This window comes from Theobroma umbraticum, unplaced genomic scaffold, assembly GCF_002168275.2.
Source record: "Theobroma umbraticum cultivar Fairchild unplaced genomic scaffold, ASM216827v3 scaffold_89.0, whole genome shotgun sequence".
NCBI lineage: Eukaryota > Viridiplantae > Streptophyta > Magnoliopsida > Malvales > Malvaceae > Theobroma > Theobroma umbraticum.
Window position 1 is genome coordinate 961,557 of NW_018397271.1, and position 21,321 is coordinate 982,877.

At 32.5% G+C, this 21,321-nt stretch overlaps 1 protein-coding gene across 4 annotated transcripts; it reads right to left on the minus strand.

The window, feature by feature from the left end:
* Positions 1 to 834: 834 nt before the first annotated feature.
* DPE2 (disproportionating enzyme 2) lies at positions 835 to 11,394 on the minus strand. Of its 4 annotated transcripts, none has more exons than XM_089785318.1 (23): positions 11,116 to 11,392; positions 10,422 to 10,784; positions 9,517 to 9,634; positions 9,370 to 9,425; positions 9,122 to 9,253; positions 8,884 to 9,006; positions 8,592 to 8,788; positions 8,152 to 8,230; positions 7,998 to 8,036; positions 6,755 to 6,883; positions 6,506 to 6,607; positions 6,241 to 6,324; positions 5,862 to 6,104; positions 5,584 to 5,709; positions 5,412 to 5,486; positions 4,829 to 4,897; positions 3,768 to 3,887; positions 3,087 to 3,184; positions 2,799 to 2,958; positions 2,586 to 2,684; positions 1,627 to 1,824; positions 1,401 to 1,494; positions 835 to 1,250 (listed from the first exon to the last, which is right to left on the minus strand). In XM_089785318.1, exons 2-23 carry the CDS (start codon positions 10,776 to 10,778, stop codon positions 1,027 to 1,029), a joined length of 2,922 nt encoding a protein of 973 aa, XP_089641444.1. In that variant the 5' UTR covers positions 10,779 to 10,784; positions 11,116 to 11,392; the 3' UTR covers positions 835 to 1,026. The 4 variants fall into 4 exon arrangements, with proteins under 4 accessions (XP_089641444.1, XP_089641445.1, XP_089641446.1 ...); XM_089785319.1 differs by having other exon boundaries at positions 6,755 to 6,874; positions 11,116 to 11,391; XM_089785320.1 differs by lacking the exon at positions 835 to 1,250 and having other exon boundaries at positions 1,399 to 1,530; positions 11,116 to 11,394.
* Positions 11,395 to 21,321: the final 9,927 nt, after the last annotated feature.

Genomic DNA, 21,321 nt, shown 5'->3' on the forward strand with positions numbered 1-21,321 from the left:
TATAACCATGAGTTTAGACACATAAAGAGATTCTGCATAGCTCTTACATGAAGGAGGGATCAAATATGCAAAATCTTGTGTGATTAAAATGATTTGACGTATGACAAGAACTCAGCGATGTTATGTTAGTAAGATGATAACTTAATATCTCACTGCTCATTAGTACTTTTATTTTCCCGTTAATCGCATGTTCCATTTTTCCTGTATGACAATGAATGAAGAATAAGTTAAATTGAGAATAATATAAATTGACGCCAATGTGTATGAGCAGAAGATGTTACATTTTAATGTAGTGCATCCATATAGCATGCAACTTTATTAATTATTTATAGATAATTAACAAATATTCAATTAATTAATATTGAATATTATTTTAATATTTCTTAATTGAATAATTACAAATAAATATTGGAGATAGAATATAAATTTAAATTTAATTTATTGTCATTAAATAAAAATTATCTATTCATTATATTTAAATTTAATTTGTTTAAATTTAAAAATAATATCTCATCTCTATATCCTTAATACATCTATAAATGGTGAATAGACGTACCAACTTTTACACAGCCAAGAGTTAACGTGAGTTATTAATCAAAAATTTTTTTTTTTCTTTATTCTTGAAACACCGTCAAAGATCAGAAAGTTCTGAAACGTGTAATTTCTTATGTAGCACACTCTAAATGTCATTTCATAACAACGAGTGAATAAATCATTGGGTGCACGAAGGCGAATTTGTAAGGCAAACTTCTTCGATTAGAAAGGAAGTGAAAAATTTATCTGAAAAGGTAAACCCACCTCCTGCTCTACTGAAATTAACAAGCACAACAAAAATGATAAATATGCTTTATTTAACATTAAATAATGTCCTTCAATTATTTAATAAACTGAGATTCCTCAATAATGAAGGAATTTTCTATATCGAACCTTCAATCAGAAACAGCCTTTATTGTTAAGGGTATGCCAATCATACTAGGCACGTATTGAGTGGCATAGCATCACTTTCGTATATAATGTTATAGGGGCTTACATGACACCTGCACTCTCTTTCTGCAAAACTCCATTATGAGTCCTTTCTTTACCACTGACATGGTGCTTCTTCTCCAAAGCTATCGCTGCTGTTTCTTGACTCAATTGCTTTTCGGCTTCTCCTATAGGAGGATATGATCGCCCACTTCCGCATATAAGGTCTTTGATGGTTGCTTTAAGCTCTTTATCCTTCATCAAGGACTCCATTGTGACATGTACACCTGAGTTAAAAGCAAGATAAAGTATTTAAGTATACCACTTTCAAGTAAAGCACCGTTATAAAAATTGGAACAGGGAAGCAGCTTGAATTATATTAAGGCAGAGCCATATTGGACCAATTTAGGAGACATCAGAGGACAAAAGAAACATACGGTATCTCCAATAGTGCTTTGGATTTGTGGGGTCATTTATTGTCTCCTCCGCTGCAGGGCGATTTGTGTACTCTTCTTTAAGCGCTAACAAATCCTGACCATCAAAACCATAGTTTTACACACTTCTGCACTAGAAAAATGCCACCAGTAACTGTGTATTATAACTTGTTTAGCAACTATCAGTTGCAGAACATTATGTTGAAGTAGATGAGTTTTCATCACAAACCTGAAGGGGGAAAATTGCCCACATTGATGGAGCTTCAACATGTTGCCTTATGATGAAATATGCCACATCTGGAACACATTGACTAGGAGGCAGTTCATCAGACCCCATCACAGAGTAGACAAACCGGTGCCGTCTCTCTTCATCTTCTTCCCACCAGGCACGCAGGGTGGAGCAGTCATGACATGATGGAGCACACACCTGAAATATATTTGCAGTAGCCAACTCTTAATTTATTCATTTCTTTTATATATGAGCAGCTTAATTTAAATACATCGAATAAATTAGGGACCCCAAGATTTGAGTGAAAGCTATTCATCAGGAAAAAAAAAATAGACCTCCGTGCATTGTCTAAGACATTGCATGCTTTTCAGGGAAAAAGGTTTTGCTGTATTACCCATCCTTTCTAATATTAACACTAAAAGAAACTAACCCACCTATCTCCCCACTACACTATCACCCCACCACCAAGAAGAAAAAAATCCACACGTCAGAGTGCACTGTTAAGGCAGGAACACTAAAAGGACATGTATCTTGGAAACAGAAAAACAAGGACTGAATGGCCAACCTTTAACTGGAAGTAATTCTCAAAGACAGGGCAGACACTCTTATTACACGGACGAAGCACTCTAGAGTTCAGTGTTAATATATTTCATCATCTTTTGAGGCATAGGAGTACTGATTTTCAAATCAAAGTCGAGTAACAACTATTCAGGAGAAAGAAGCTTCTCACAAAGTTATATTTTTCTACATATGGTTGACTCAAGTCAGTCAACTTTTCACAACATTAGTGTATATCTTTTCATTGCACAAAGTGGACCCCTTTCAAAACTATATAAAGTAATAGATCCTAGTATCTTCACCAACTACAGGACAGAGACAAAAATGCAGCTGAATGATTCCTAAATAACCCCAAAACATATGATATGTTCAATACAAATCGACATGATACTGGCTCTTACTGTCATGTAGCTGTACTGAGAAGGATTACCAAATTCAAGATCTGGTTCACTGGGCATACGTTGAATACGCAAGCCAATTAGCCCAAGTTCTTGCATTACCTGCATTTTCAGATAAAAATAACAATCAAGGAATACATACTACAAGCAAAATGCAGGAAGAAGGGAGGAAGGAGACATTCTGGTTAAGAATGAGAAAAGGTTGAATGAACATACAGGATGAACACATGCAGGAATAAGGCCCAGATCTTCCCCACAAGCCAGCATATCTGATGAATTTAGGAGCACAGGGAGGGTCTTCAAAGCATTTTGCTGCCACAACTTTTCTTGCCGATGGAAATAGTAATCATAGTACAATCGTTTCAGAACATTTTTGCTATATTATGTGACAAACAGTTAGAGATCCATAAGTTGATGTGTTTCAAAATCAAATAAGGCTGTTAACTGAACATTAGGATTGTGAATTCGTCTTAAAGAAAAACTAAGTTAATATGATCTAACTACCTGTGATCATCCAGATCCCTAAAACTTGAAGTATCTTCAAGATTAAAACGTGGATAGAAATTTCTTGCATGCTCTGGATCTCTGATGAGAACTATGTTCTGCATAGAGAATTAATTGGATAGTCAAAGATGAGGACTAGAAAATATTGAACAACCAAAAAATGAAATAAGGAAAAAGACCCAAGTTTCCAGCACAAGCCTCGTATTTGACAACTACAAGTTTCCAGGAAGAATCTAAATCAATAAATCCTTCTTGCCATACTAGCTTTTAGTTAACTTGCAATTTGCACGAAAACCATGATGTGATATCTTAATTATTTTAATAAAATAATATAATTTACAAGCTACTCTAGTAAAATAAGCATTTTTTTGATTTTGAACTCTAACAATAATTTTCAACTAAATTTTGTAACTAATTATTTTTGTCTTTCGTATTGTTTTGTTTAGTTAATTAATTTTTAACACAAGTTCTTTTATTGAGTTTTAAGATTCATCTCTTTGCTCAAGGTTGTTTTATTCTAATAGCATAGGCACTCTATTAACAAATAGATATTGTAAAAATTACTTTAAATACTAATAGGATGACATGATTGAAACTTGATTAAAAACAAAAGGGCAATATAGTCTTCACAAAAGTTTTACACCACTCAAACCACATTTATATATAGTATACATTAGCTACCTTTAAAAGATCAAATAGATCATGGCGTATCTTATCTTCACTCTCTGGCAACAAGGACTTTTCTGCACATGACTTCAGCTTGGCAGCAATCTTTTTCTCTGTGTTGCAGTCCTCCTTAAACTAGAATTTCATGCACGAAATGATAAAAATCATCGAAGGCCATTCTAAAGGCCCTGATCTTTGTTGAAACAGCACTATTACTAACAACTCATTAAAAACAAATGGTGGAACCAATTTAATGAAGTATGCCCATTCATGATCCCTTCTCGTGATAAAAATAGATGTTTCACAATCAACACAAAGCTAAAAGGTGTTGTTTATAACAATAATAATGAAAAGAAGAAACAGAGTAAAAACCTTTTTACATTAAACTTCAGATGATAAATAAACTTTTTTACACTAAAAACCACAAATTACATACTAATTTATTGCATTGAAATTCTTTTTTTTTTTTTTTGCAGGATATATACCATAGATTGATAGTATTAAAGAAATTAAGTTTTCTTATTCTGATCTTAAAGAATGTCAGAGTTCAAACAATAGAACCAAGAGATATCAATGGACCAGCAAGCAATTTATGACCAGGAACGCCTCTCGAAAAGGGGGAAATAAAATTATCTAATGGAAGGAGATATTAACAAATTTAGTAATTAAATCTGATTAAGAAAAACTAAAGTAACTGTGCACATATAAATACTTTGGATTTGGAATACGCTAAAGAAAATGCGAGTTCTATCGTTAAAGAAAAGCATTTCATCTTATGATTGTTAGAGACATGTTGATCAAATAATTACTCAAATTAAGGATCCCATCTTTTCAAATCCCAATGAAGCCCCTCTTGGCATTTGTTTGAAAATTAATTAAGACAACCAAGGGTATCTAGATGAATGGCTCCAAAATATGCAGTTACTAGCCAGTTAAATTAGCATAACCTTCAGTCAATTAGGTGAATCAACATGGTCATTCAAGGTTCAAAGTTAGTATGAAATCACTTAACTTCAAGAGTTGAATGGAAAAATGAAATGAAAATCAAAGTGTAGCCAATTGAGTATGATCATCACCTCATAACGGTCCAGATACTCATTCAAAAAATTTGCGGCAATCAAAGTCCAAGAATCTCCAAATTTTTGCTGACATATGAAGGGAAAACAAAGTAAGAAGTAAATATGCATAAGAAAGTAACAGATGATACTGACTGGACAGAAACTCAAACGTCGTAAGGCAAATTACAAAGGTTAAATGCTCACTTTAGGATCTAAGATCTACCAAATTCTTCATTTTAGGATTCAACCTATTATTTTTTTCAAATTACGCTGAAATCTTTCCAATTCGATCCATTCAAGGAAAATAAATGAAAGAAGTTAGCGATTACCGTTAACAATTAGAATGCAAATCTATATCCCCACATGGCAACCATTAGTGCCATTAACAGTAACCATTAACTTTTTTCCATCAATTTCTCTTAAATGGATAAAATAAAAAATATAGCATCTTGATTTTAAAGTAAAGATAGTCTGCCTTCTGAAATGAAGAATTTGGTAAATGTTACATCCTAAAATGAGCATTTAGCTAATTACATATGCAAACAAGTCAACATTCTTAAAGAGAAAACCAATTTGAACCACCAAGATACACATTCCTCACCTGCAAAAATTCTTTTTGAACATATGGGCGAGTCAAGCGATCAAAGTCCCATATACCCTCTCTTTCAAGTTCTTCCTGAAATAGAAGAATTATTTACAGTTACATCAAGAGCAAAGTTGCTTCCCTTTAATGTTATATACCAGCATACCCCTTGCATATTTCAAGGAATTACCTGGCTTAGAGGGATAGATGGTCGGAATTTCCCAATTAGACCAGTCATAGCATGGTCTGGGAGTTCCCAAATTCTAAAGAAGCCTAATATATGATCTATTCTATAAGCTGTAAAGTACTTTCCCATCTGCAATGAAATTAAAGAGAATAATCAAACTTTCAGTGTCGAAGAAACAGAAAAAAGCATGTCTTGTCCTTAAAACTGCATCCAAACAGCTTATTGGGTTTAGGATAAAGGTCTAAAAGAAAACTGTAAAAGAAAGAATGAAATAGCAAAACCTGAGTTAGGCGAGCACGCCACCAAGCATAGTTGTCTTTTGACATTTCCTCCCAGTTATATGTAGGAAATCCCCAATTCTGGCCATTTTTATCAAAACAATCTGGGGGTGCCCCAGTAGAGGTGTTCATGCGAAACAAATTTGGATAGACCCAGGTATCAACACTATTCCTGTCAACACCGATAGGTAGGTCTCCTTTCAAGATCACCCCTTTAGCTCTTGCATATGCTGCAGCTTCCGACAACTGTCCATCATATTAACAAATAATAACCACCAAGAGACCAATTTGTTCAACAGTGAGAAATATATCAATATATATGCACAAACAAGCAGAGAAAGGGTGATGCACAACACATTGGAAATTGATTAATTTCACTTACCTGTGAATGTAAGTGGAACTGGACGTAATAATGAAAGCAAATTGTATCATAGTGTGAAGTATCTTTTGAGACAAGTTTCTCAAGCTGTAAGAAAGGTGAACAAACATTATTGAGTTAAATGTTAAAGGAAAGAAGCTTATCTGCACAATTAAACCTAAGGCAAAACAAATGAACTGTTAAAATTTTGAAAGGAGAAGACATTTTAACTATATTCAACATCCTGGCTCAACTTAGAAGTTCAAGTTAAAGTTTGAAGGATCATTACCTTGTCCTTAGAATAATTAGAAAAACGGCCCCATTGACTGTGATCGGATGTTTCAAAAAAGTCCCGCAAAAAACAGAAAGCCGCATACGGTTTTAACCAATCCTTTTACCAATTAAAACAACATTCACTATATTAATCATACATTGGAAATTAACAAACTTAATAGATAACAGAATATGTAAAGAGATATTAGGACTTTTGACTATTATACATGGTTGAAAGATGGAGGAAATCAAAAGTTTAAAAGACCTCATTCGCAGAAAAAAATTTATGAAAGGAACTGGAGTCAAGTATCAAATCCCTTTCTTGCATGAAGACTTTCTTGGCAACTGAAAGTTTGGTAGCCATCGTAGCCTCATAATCAACATCCTGCATATACTAAAAATATCTCATTAGAATATTTACAATCATAAATACTAAGATGAAAGGGATGCATATAATAAAAAATTTACTTCATCACTGCAGATGTTCACTTCGATACTGATTTAATCTTTTAGCCTTTTTCCTTTTCTCCCATAAATCTTCTGTCATTATTAGAATTCAAAGAATATACGTCTTGTGTCTGGATTTGGATAAATCTTATCCAGTTAAACTTTGAAAGCTTAGATAAAATGGTATGGCCATGAAAATAAAAAATAGCATAAAGATGGCAATATGAACTACTGTTACCTTGACAAAAACAATCAGAAGATGTTGAGCTTGCAAGGCACTATCCACTACATTTTGACTTGTAATCTTATTAGAATCTTCTAAAAACAATGACAAAACCCAGTCCTAGATCACTTAATATATCAACTAGCATATTTCCATCCTCCATCAACCAATTAGTTAGTAGACATCAGTTTGTCCATAAAACCTATTTCTACTCTGAGATGGCTATGCTACCACCATCATTGAGTAGTATGGTAAAGGGTTCCAGATCTACACTTAATCGTGAAGCTATGGATGAGTAATCTGAAGGAAGCACAGAGAAGGAAGGTGAATTGAGCTCAAAGGCAGAAGAGGCAAGCCAAGGCCCTACCAATTCAAAAACAGCTAAGGATAGAAAGAAGCTAGATACCATAAATGACAGTATGCAACAGAGGAAAGTTCGTTTTTTTCTTAAGATAATTCATAAAGAAAGGTTTAGTCTTTCTACAAATCAAGAATGGTGGCCGGTTAACAACTGAAGTCTTAAGATAAATAAATTGGGAAAATTTAATAGACCAATAGTTTATGGTCTCATTCCAAGTGAATCCAAAGAAAGAGAGGTCCGGCCGTACGGCGGGGTAGATTGATGTACAAATTTAAGATTTCAAGAAACTAGAAAATGCAAGGAATTTATTGTGCTCATTTGCCAATTACCATAGAGCCGGCTAACGACATCTAACATCCATCATCCTATTTCCAAAAATTGTTTTTTTGGCAATGCCATTGTATAATTAACACAATCAATCTATCAACTAAAATATCTTTCATGTGATAAAACAATAAAAAATAGTAGAAGTTTTACCTTTCCATCCAGGCATTCTTTGGCATTTCTAATCTCATTCTGAAAAGAAAAGAATTAACACGGTGATTTTAGGAAAAGATAAAAGGGCCTATCCGTAACATGAAATTGAAAGATAAGTTAGGTAAAAATTAAGGAAAACAGGTTGTCAACTTACCTTGATATCCTCTGGCATATTTTCAGAAAGGGCTTGTACTCTGAGGTACAATGGATGCAATGCAAATACAGACAATGAGCTGCCACAGAAACATGAGAATATTGAAATTTTAAAGTTGGAACTTTAAATTTATGACTTGTATTCAGCAATCCCTAATAAGCACTCTTCAAAAGGAAGTAACAAGTACCATGGTGTCAAACAAAATATTAGCCTAAGGCAGTAAATCAGGAGAAACTAAAATCAGAAACAATCTGCAACTTGAAAATGCATATCTGCTGGTGCCAACAGAATTATTGGACAGAAAAAATGCAGCATTAACTAAGTTAGAATTGAACATATAACCTCCTGCCATCCAGAAGGTAAAGAGAAATGGATGGAGAGAACTTTTAAGGTTGAAAAAATTTAAGCAATGTTATCCACTATCTAATTTGTAAGGTTACCTGTATGGATATGAATCCCACCACATCCCATGTACAGATGTATCATTGATTGGTAGAAGCTGAACTAAATGAAATCCAGACTCCACTGCCCAGTCAACAAGTAACTTCAGGTCAAGAAATTCTCCAACACCAAGATCAACTTCTGACCGGACAGAGAACATGGGAATAGCAACACCAGCACCTCGCCAGGGCATTTCCTACAAACCCAATTGATAGACTAGTACCATCATCACTACTCCAAAAGCTCATTATAGTATTCACTTAACTATTAAGGTATCCTTAAACATTTTACCCTCAACATGCCATCTGAAAGGAAAATGTATTGCAGTTGACTTTTAGAGGAATCAATAGAGAGCTCCCTCGTTGAACCAATTTCCAAAGACAAGCATCCATTCTTGCCATATTTACAGTACTTATATGTGGAACACTTGTTAAGAAAGAGGAAAGAGAAAGATAGCAAAACAATAAACGAACTCAAGACTGAAAATAGATGGTATATTTTCAAATTAGAGAGACATATCTCAAAAAGGATATTTTATTGGAAAATCACTCTTTGGAATTACACAGTATGCTTCCCAGATATATTCGCCAGTATATTGCAGCTTAAGTCCATCCTGAACCTTCCAATTCCCCAACTTTGTAGAGCTACCAATCACATATACCTGCATTTGTCAAACACCATAAATACATGCAGCTAAAAGAATTGATGGTACATCAAGCAAATTTTTAAATTTACAATTAATGCACCTTAGAACTCCTGGGGAATAAGAAAACTTACTGATGTGCCTTCTTCTACATTTGGACAGCAGATTTTGAAACGTACAAGGACGGACTCTGTATCATAATCAGATTCATGCACAATAATGTATTAGCTAAACTCAAATTTCCCAAAAAAAAAATTTAAGGTCAGAAATGGTGCAATTACCTCCCTGATCCAATTTGTCCTGAAGGATTACTTCTTGCCTATCAATATTCAAGGTAGAACTTTTGCAAAAAATGACATCTTTAAAGGCGCTTCGGAAAGGAAGAGCATCGCCACCAGTCTGGATTTGTTAACACAAAATTTTCGGCTCAGTTTCAATGTCAAGAAACAAGCATGTTTTACTATGACCAAATTTTACTCAATCACCAATCCACCATCCACCACAAAGCCAAGACAAGCATCCCTTCCGGAAGAACAGCTCTTTAAAAAAAATCAACATTGTCAAGAAATGTCTCAAAGAAATCTGTTAACAGCAGCTTTGGGTAACCTGACCCTAACTAAATGAACCGTTTTGATGCATAACATTAGGCTCAAAAAACCTTGACGATGGGTAGGTTGATTGCAAAATCTCTCTCACAAAACTCTTTCGAAGTTAATTTATAGAAGTAGCAGTCCACTCTGAATGCAATAAAGCAGTATTCATTTGCAAAGAGTGCCTAGGTGACTTCTGAGGAAAAGTTGCTTACTACTTTTACAGGCAGGTGAAAAAGTAAGACAAGATTAGAGTAAAGAGAACAAATTAATTTCTAATGTCAAATTACAGCTTAATTAATTGCTTCCGGAAGACTTCCACACACAAGTACAAAACAGCAAATAACTCTGTAAAATATAAACATAAAGGCGAAATGGACATGTACTAATAGGCAAATCTGTCTATTCACTATGGGGTCCGCTGATATACAAAACTCAATAATAATAATAATAATTAGCTATTACTAGGCAGAAAAAGTGGACACCTCTTCATATGCACTTGCACAACATTAGAAACAAAAACGGTGTTTAGAATATTAATCTGAAAAGCATTGTAAAAGAAACAAAGGAAAAAAAGAGGTGAATCAAAGTAGCACCTGCCAAAGATCATGAAGCTCCAGAGTCTGACCACCCTCCTGAAGCAGTGGAGGTAATATCAACTTACGCTTGTTCCCCATCTCCCATCTCAGTACATTTTTGGCATCATCCACCACATAATAACTATACTCGCAACTGAAGCAGCACGGCACTGCAACAGTTCCAGTCCATATGAGCTCATCACCTTGATGGAAAGGGCTCAGCAACAACCCTTTTTTAACGTTCCATGAACCGAGCGTTGGTTCAGAGCCGCATACAAGCAGTCTTTGGCCCCATTCTGTGAAATATGGTATTCTAAACTTGAGTTTCACTGATTTCATTGACTTTGTTGCTGAAGAGGATCCCAAATTCGCCATTTCTCCCTAAAATAGATTAGATCCAGAACAGAATCAGAATCAGATGTTGTTTCTCAAATTATAGAGAGAAAATAAAACCCAATTTGGATGACGTCAAACTGATGAATTCCAACAACACGCAGAAAGTAAGAGGTGGACAAGTTGAATTCACGCAATCGGGGCCAAGAAAAAGGAAAAGGAAAAGGAAAACAGACAGAGAGAGTAAGGAAGTGAGTGAGCACCTTTACTTGAACTCAAAGTGGCTGAACTGTTAATATTATAATTATTATTATGATTATAATCACACGTACTACTAATAAAGAGAGAAGAATGAGAGAGAAACGAGGGAATCCGGTACCTGGGAATGGGGTGGGTTATTGGGTTTGTCTGCTTCTCTTCACTTTTCACAGAAAAATTGATCTATTGTATCATTTTGTGTGCAGATATTTTTGATTTCCGAACAAGAACTGAAACCAAAGACAGATATTTTCTCTTCTTTTTTTCTTTTATCTTTTTGGGTTTTAGCAGTGAAAGTGTTTTTGTGTTAGGGAAAGGGCAAGGAAGAGATGTAAACCTCCACGCTGCAATCACATTCACGGGATAAGCGAGAGCCAGAGCCCGACAGTTGGTTGCCTCACTTGGCTCTGTCTCCATGATTTGATAAGTATCTAGATATTATTATTATTATTATTACTAGAAAGGTAGCCGTGCCTTGCTCACAGATATAACAATGCATAGTATAATAATTATATTTATCATATTTTTTAATTTGTTAAGTTTTTGTAAATGAGAATTAAAGTAAGTTTATGTATTGAAAATTATATATAAAAAATATTATAATCGGTAGTAGAAAGTTTTAAAATATTATAATTTAAGATTATGATATAACGTATAGATATATAGAGATCAACACAAAGCATAAAGTAATATTATGAGAATTTATAATTTTATATCATCATCGTTAGGTTAAGTACAAAAGATAGTGCCAGTAAATAGAAATCAGTATAAAACTTTTGCAAAGCTTCACAAACGATGTCATTGTTGTTGTAACAAAATATATGCAGTTGGGTAAAGTAGTGTTTCAATATTCAGCCAGCATTCGAAACATATACAAAAAAGATATAGTTATAGTATGTAATATTACATGCCACCTCGAATAAAAGAATGAGGCATCTTAATACATAGCTAGCAATTAGATGTCAAAATTTCATATTAGCTATAGATGAACAAAAAGTTTTAGTAATGCTGCACTTCCATCAAGTTTTTGGTTTGGTGTGTGCCCTTGCTGCAAACAATGGCAAAGCAATTAAGGAGTATCATCTATTGTTTGAAATTTTTATCAAATCTCTCAATGAAAATATTGCATGAATGCATATGCAAATACATAAATATTTTACTTACAATGTTCCATCATCTTCAACCAATGATTTTCTTGATTTTCTTACAGAAAGAATTTATTGTAGAAGGCCATGCATAAGTCATTTTAAGTTTCAATTTAAAAAATGAAGCCACTAATCCCAATCTTATAAATCCAAGAAACATAAGCAATCTTCTCAACGACTCATGAACTAAAGTAAAAAACGTTAAAATTCTATAAGTATACACAACTTACATCAAGCATTGATGAAGTCTAACAATTAAAAGAGTCAAACTTTAACATTCATTAGTAACAAAATTTCATCATTCATAAAAATGATCTTCTATTTCTTTGTACCTCTCAAAATGTGCAAAAGAATCTAATTTATTTTAAACTTCAATATTGATATCTCAACTATAAATTGTTCATCAAAAGTGCTAGAAATGTGTGTCAATTTTGAAAATGTTGAACATTCAAATGAAGATAGATATATTTCAAAATGCATCATTTCATCTCATGCTTGCAGTTCACACTATATGAAAAAAGGAGAAAATAACCCAATAACAATTGGATGAAGAGCAAATATGTAAAATGAAGTTTATTATATAGTAATCTTAACCTAGTTTTGTATTTTTTTTGAGGTGATTATTGTCCTTGACTGGCGGCAACACCTTCCTAAGGAGTGTTTTCTGAGAAAAGTTCTCTGACCACCTATGTGTTGATTGGTGATGGTAGGAGTTGCTCTTCTAGTTGTTCGATTGTTAATGGAGGTATTAAGGATACAACAATGCTTATAGAAGTTGGAGAGGCAGGTTCTTGGTTTGCCATCACATCACAATCGAATAGTTTGTAATTTGAAATTCCTATTTTAATTGCCTTTAATGTTACACCTATTAAGAGTGTCTTTGTTTGGTTGATCAAGGCCTTGACAAGTCCAAGCAATGTCATGTGATGGATAGTATTAAGTGTTGCAAGTTTTGTGATACTCGTTCTAACTAACTTCTCTGCCACTTTACCGAAGGCTACCAATCCCATTTGTTCAATACTATCTTGCATAATCAGTAGTATGGAATATCTGCAAAATTAAGTTTTAGTTTCTTACAGAACGAGATGAGGAGTTGGTAATGAACTCGAAAGGTATTTATACTAGCAATACATGTATTGTATAATAATAATTTTAAAATATTTCAAATACTAACACAATGAATTATAAACATGTTTATAAACTTAATATACAAACACAAAAACTTGTGTTCATGTATATTTATTTGTTTCAAACCATTATTAAGAAGACAAACATGAAGATTTTGATTGCATGAAGAAGATTGGACTAGATTTAGCAGTGATTTTCAGAATGTGAGATAAAAAGTATTTGATCATAAACGTCCATATTCTAGAACAAAAGAAATGACTGAAACATTAAGGTTTTAAATGTTAAGAATATGTGAATGCTTGCTCGATTTGAGTTAGATCACCACATATGCACCAAAAATAGTTTTCCTAAATGTGGTATTATAAAAAGAATTTAGGAAAACATTGAATTCATGAAATGAAGATAACTAAGAATATAAGAGTTTCATATTTACTTACGTTGGCAACGATGTTCATCATGTTAAGTGTACCAGTACTTTCCATCATAGAATCGTAAGGCCAACACATAGTTACATGAATTGTAAAACTATTAATTATTGCAATCAATATTAGTAATTATTACATGTATCTTGTATTTGATGTTCTACAATATACGCTTATTGTCAGTATGTTTGTGTTTAACATTTTGTTTCAAAAATAGTTTGTTCAAGTTTGCTTTTACTTGGGTTTTGGTTGGGCCAGCTACATTAATGGCTGTAATGGTTGATTCTTCAACGTTGTTATTATTTCCAATTTGTGGATGTGAGTCCATTTCCATGATTATGATTTGCACACTAAAAAGTTTTTCTTGATATTTGTGAGTTAAAAAATTTGTGAGTTGATATTTTATATTTGAATTGCCATTTATAGTTATAATTTTCATATTATCTCTGTTTAAATGCTACAGTTTCAGATATATCTAGATCTATATATATATTGGTGGCCGAACAAGATGCAAGGTAAAAGGTATCTATAAGAGTAGCAAACAATTATTAAAAAATATGACAAATACTGAATAATATAACTAATAGTAAATAATATTCTTACTCATGTATTTCTTCACTGTTGATGGGACCAAGACAATAACAAGGCTGATCAGTTCAACAAAAAAGTGGTCTTCATTCATGTCTTCATCTTTATCAACGTATAAAACAACTTTTAAGTTGTTGCCACTGTACATTAAAGTACCAAGTATGAGATTTGATGTAAAAATTTATTCACCCATAACATCAAATGCGTTCATGACTTTTTTTTTACCTGAGATCTTCAATGTGAAGGTCACATTTTTTAATGTCATATGTTTTGTTATGCAAGCGGACCTTTGCAATATTGGTTATCAATTTTAAAGCTCTAATAAAATCTGTGAGGTTTTGAAATATCATTTCAATTGGGGTTAATGACAATTTGTAATGTCAATAATGAAAGATGCCATAGAAATCATGCTTTAACAATTTAGGAAATAATTGAGTTGGTTATACTTGTCTAGATAGCATCATATCGGAGCCTTGCATCGAGCTGATTAAATGATGTAAAAGTAAAATATGATGAAGGGTATAGGGCTAAATCTTCATCAAGCTCTTGGATTTGGGTGTTCCTTGTAAACATCCCAATTATATTTGAGGGAATGACGTTAAAATTAGACTTTTTATCACTTGTTTGAAACTTGCTGATTCAATATAAAGATCTTTTTTCAATTGAGGTTGAAATTGTGGCACATCCGGGGTTCTCACCATAAAATGCAATGCATTTCTCTATTGAATGAAGAATTCAAAATGTTATTGCCAATTTATAACTCTAAGAATGCAAAATGCAATTTTAACATTAAAGTTATTTTTCAACAAACAACCATATAGAGATAGAAGCAAAATTCTATTATCTTGATATGTGAAGTATCCAAATTTTGAACTGAAACAAAATCTATGTTTTGTTAATATCCCAGAATTTTGACAACTAAATGAAAATATGAATCAATTTAGATTAACATAGGTTGGAGGAATTAAAAGTATGTATGGCATCAAAAAAAATGTTTAATCCCATGCAAAAGAGCAACAATCTATCATAACTTGTCTACTAACCAACCAAGTTGCAATGCATAAAATGCAATGCATTTCTCTATTGAATGAAGAATTCAAAATGTTATTGCCAATTTATAACTCTAAGAATGCAAAATGCAATTTTAACATTAAAGTTATTTTTCAACAAACAACCATACAGAGATAGAAGCAAAATTCTATATCTTGATATGTGAAGTATCCAAATTTTGAACTGAAACAAAATCTATGTTTTGTTAATATCCCAGAATTTTGACAACTAAATGAAAATATGAATCAATTTAGATTAACATAGGTTGGGAATTAAAAGTATGTAGGCATCAAAAAAATGTTTAATCCCATGCAAAAGAGCAACAATCTATCATAACTTGTCTACTAACCAACCAAGTTGCATTTTGCCTTCTTCACAATATAAACAAAGTTCAAAATTTGCATGGTAATCACTTACATTCTCTTATCATTGTAATAGTAAGTAATAATAGAAAGGAAATCCTCAAAATCTCTATATAATAAGTTTAGTGCCATAGCAAGATAGGATCAAGTGTTTAAGGAAAAATTGGACCACATGGTAACTTGGAATTATATTTATTAGTATGTTGGATTAGCTACTTAGTCGGCACCAATTAACCTTGATATTTTACGATAACAGAGAATGAATGAATTAAATATTTCCTTGTTAACATTTTTATTTAATTATAAGCAATAATTACAAAGCAATATCAATTTGATTGTTGTTTATACAATTGTAGAATGTTTTTTCCTAATTGAGAAACAACCAAACTATTTGCAATATATTTCAAGGGAAACTCTATTAAGATATGGTTATACACACACACACACACTTTATACAAGGATTGGTTTAATGTTTATTGAATGGTATCTAATTTTCAAAGAAAAATCTTATTTAATCATTAAAAAAGTTTGTACCTATGCATTAGTTGCTAGGAAATCAAGGCTGAGGAGTGTGTCTAGACAATTTAGATCAATTGGTTCTCATAGGTAGACAATCCTCACTTTAACTGATATAGTTGGTTGAAAAGATCATAGGTCAAATAAGAATTGATCCGCCATTGTTATCCTGTATTGATAGTAAATAAGTTATGCATTTTAAATTAAATAGATATTCAAGAGTAAAATGTTTATGTTGTACTATATGTTTGATTGGTAAATAAGCACGAATTAAAGTAATTATAAGACAAAAGTTGAAACTAGAATAAGTTGGAGAAATAGATCTCTATGTAATAATATGAGTTGAAATGCATATAATAAATGATGGATGGAACGAAATAGGCATTATGTATTAAGTGTTCCCCTCCCCCTCTCCCTAAAAAAAAAAAAGGTAGTATGGAACAATATCTAATTTTGAATAAGTTTTGATTAATTTAAATGACAAAAAAATGTTGAACAAATATAACTAACAATTAGAAGATGTTGATCTAAACTTTAATGCAAATTTTCAAATATTTCCATATATATTATATTTTTTGTTTGGGCAATTGGTTGACCATTCTCTTCAATGACTAAAATTAGCATTCCGTTTCAAGATGTGACTCTATAGAAAGCAACATATTGTAGATCATGAGTGAAAACAGGTTTAGGTAAATACAAATCAATTTTTTCTAGAGTTTGGCATTGACTTTTATTAGTAGTCATACCATAATATAACCTCATTGGGAATAATTTTCTTGTAAAAATGAATGGCCATTTATGATTTTTCATGATTAAGAGTATTTATGGTATAAAAATTTTTTTGTTACTTTTAGAATTGGAAATGATTTCTCCTTCTATGACATTTGGAGTTAATTGCAAGATAATGAGCCTAGTAGCATTGCACAAACCAAAATTTTGGTCTATATTCCTTAATAACATGATAATAGCTCCCACTTTTAGATGAAGTAGATGATTTGGCATTCCAAGAAATTTAAAAGAGTTTAGAAATTCTATTGGGTAGAGTAGTTGATGATCTGATATTTGATCCTTAGCTTGTGAAATTGAGTCACTACTAAAATATGTTTTTGTGATTCTTGGTATCAAATCAAGTGTACGTGCACTTATTTTATCATCTGATGAGATCATGTCTTGAACGAGGTCATTCATAAGCGGAACTAATAAATCCATTGCTAATGGTACATAATTTGAGTCACTGTCGTTTTTCATGGTCAAAGATTCTAAATTTCAATTACCAAGATTTGGAAACCATTGTGCAAACCTATCAATTTCTTTCTTTGATTCCTCAACAAGGTTGTCCCTCAATAGTCTCATGTTAGTTTTAAGATGAAAAATCTTGCATTTGTGCTGTAGTGGTGATTGATTTGTTGTAGCATTAATAATATATGTTTTGTCTTCAGACTCAACATCAGGAAGAATTTGTCTAAAATCACCTCATAATAGAATAGTTTTTCCTCTAAAAGGTTTGTTTAGTATTTGAATAAAATCATTATCAAGTAAATCTCTTAAAGTTTTGTCTAAAGCTTCAAAGCAATATTTATGTACCTTAAGAGCTTCATCCCATATTATTAAGCTACATGCTTAAACTAACCTGGCAAGTTGTGTTCTTTTTTTAATTTGACACGTGGAGTACTCATTGATATAGAGAGGTATTTTAAACCTTGAGTGAGCTATTCTACCACCTAGCAATAATAATGGTGCAATACCAGATGACGCAACAGCCAAAATAATTTTCCTGTTGATCTTATTCCAAATATAATTGTATTCCTTAAGTAAGTCTTGCCTGTTCCTCCATGTCCATATACGAAGATCATTTGTCTTTCTTCATTGTCTATTGATTGTTTTGTTGGTATATGCCCTTGAGCCAATTAGATTGGTTAAGGAATATATATTGTTATTTAATGCATATTTAATAGCATAATTATATATGATAAAAGTTTTCCTTCATATAGTCTTAATTAGATGAAGCCCATGAAATATAAAAGTTTTGCAAGAGAATTGTAAAGTTGTTACAATTATGAATCACTATGCATCAAAGCCATATTCCTAAAATTGTTCCTGGTCATTGTATTGTCAAGAATGGGCATTAACAATGCTCAAAGATTAGTACATGTTAACCCTTCTTAGTTGAGAAGTAAGCAATCGATCTTAGAGATTGAAGTATTTGAGATACTTGAGGATAATATATGAGTGCTTCTTAAAGAACAAGTTCATTGAACTTGACCCCGTTATGAGAACTCCATTTGATATTTCACTTAAGTGTTTATGGAATATGTTCTCATGTGATAGTCGTGCATCTACTCCTCAGACTTGAGACACCAGGTCATCTTGTTTGGGGAATGACATACTTTGATTTCACCTTTATGGGTTTAGAAGTGATCAAATGCCTAAACCGGGTGTTTTTGGACATACCATGAAGCATGTGAAGTGAATGAGTGGTTTAGAGAGGATTTATCACCTCAAGTGATATGAAGGGATGTATCTCATTTACTCTCAATTCTTGATTAATTTATATAAAGTCTTTGGCCAAAGCATGATGAATTTGAGGAAAGGTAGTTTCCTAAATTTATAAGGTTAGTCATGAATTATGAGAGCTAATATGGAATGTCATAAGTTAACACCGAGCCATGCTTAATGACATATCCAAGATATTTTATGAAAAGACCATATTGCACTAAGAGGCTTATCATTGAAGGGCTTTGTCAAATTCTTTAATTGACTCTCTAACAATTGGATAGTTATGATGTATTGTTAGATGTCGCTCATGATCTATAAATATAAATCAATTATCAAATTGATATTTAATTAGGATTTCTATTTATTGCCAACATGTTAGTAGCCTAATGGGTCACACACATTAAGTGAGATAATTGAGATTAAATAAGGATAATCAATTAAGTTGGACTTAATTGAAAATGACTAAAATAAAATGAGAAATTAATTAATTTCATAGAGACTTAATTAAATTAAAATGCAATTGTTGTATTTAGGATTACAACTTAGTCTGGCTATCTAAATATATTATGTTAGCAAACTTAAACTCTAACCCTCCAGCCATTTCTTAACCATTTCATAAAATAAGAAAAGAAAAATAGTTTTCTTTGTCTGACAAAAATAAGATTCGACAAGAACTTTTGGTTTTTTTGTTTTAAAAATAAAATTTGCTAGCACAAGTAAAAAAATTTTACCTTTGAGAAGGTCTTATTCGGTCATTGTGTAGATTACTTTTAGAGGCAAAACACTTAAGTGGCTAAAGATTTGACAAATCCTCAAGATGAACGAGCAAAGATTTTGGATTTAATTGGCTCTTGATTACGATATCCAAAGCAAGGTATGTAATTCTTAAACTTATGAGTGTTCATAATTAATTTGAAAGTTATATGAAAAACACGAACATTAATCATGTAGGATTCGGTTGTTTCTTTGATTAAATACTAGTTTATGATTCTGTTGTGTTGTAATTTTAATTTATTGATTATTTTCATATTTAAGCATGAGGTCGAATCCCAGCATGTTTAACACATTGATCAATTTGCATTTGTTCGGGGTTTAAGTTTGAAATCAATGTTAAGTGCAATTGTTGGAGATTTATCAAGTCATAATTAATTTCTTCATGACTCAACCTGTTTTCTCCATGGTAAAGATTTTGTTGATTAGGCATAGGTAATTTAAATTCACATAAAGAGTTACAATTTTTGTTGAATAGGTCTTCTAAAGCTAGTAGAACATAATTTTTTAAATCATTTTTTGGAATTGTATATTGCATTGATCCAAATGAATGTCTTAATCTATGATCAATATCTTTTAAAAATAATCTCCAATTACTTTCCCAAAAGGCTAATGGATTTGCTACTTGGCAAAACATGACAATGGTTATGAATAATTGTTCTAATTATTGACTCGAAGCCTATTGTTAAGCTTGAATTAATGCATCACGCCATTCTTGATCATTTCCTAATAATCCAAGTGCCTTACATGTTTCTTGGAAGGTTTGATAAGTAATGCCATCAATTGTTCTGATATATTCATAGCTAGTTGCTCTTTTTACTACATTCAACAACATTCGTAGGAAATATAATTCTCCTGCTATTGGATGTACATAGTTCATTATACCTATAATCTTCCTTTCTCCCTTTTCTTCCATTTTGTTTCTTATTGATGCCAAACATATGCAATAGGATAGTCTGCATAAAGTAAATGCCTACAATTTTGATCATTTTGATTTGTAACCATTTATTCAGTAAAAGGTGTTTTATTTGGCTACATCTTTCTTCATGCCTGGCCACCAATAAGCCATTTTCAAATCATGATACATCTTGGTGGCTCCTAGATGTACTGTGTGGGCAGTAATGTGAGCTTCTTCTAAAATCTCTTCTCTCAAGTTATCTCAATTCGGCACATACGTTCGGGATTCATACTTCAACAATCCATCATCTTCATATACAAAATTCTAATCTTGCTCTACGAATCCCAAGATTTTCATTACAAATTCATCTTGATCTTGAGCACTACGAATTCGGTCCAAGATCATTGGTCGTACTCGAAAATGAGTAATAAGGGCACTAGGCCTACCAATAGCAATCTTGGTCCATATATTGCCTAGCTTTGCCATCCATGCACTATGCTTTGTCGTTCGGCTGTCAAATGTGCCAAACTTCCCATAGAGTTTCGACTTAAGGCATCAGCTACCGCATTCGCCTTACCAAGGTGATATTGGATGGTACAATCGTAGTCTTTGAGCAATTCCATCCATCGACGTTGTGTTAAATTGAGATCTCATTTTTGAAATATCTACTTTAAACTCTTGTGATCAATATATATTTCAAAGCTTTCTCCGTATATATAATGACGGCAAATCTTTAATGTAAATACTATCGATGCCATCTCCAAGTCATGGGTAGGATAGTTTTGCTCATGCCTTTTGAACTACCTTGAGGCATACGCGATAACTCTACCATTTTGCATCAATGCACATCCTAATCCAATTCTTGATGCGTCACAGTACACAACATAACCTCTTGGACCACTCTATAAACTTAAGAGTAGTGCTAAAATCAAACACTCTTTTAGTCTTAAG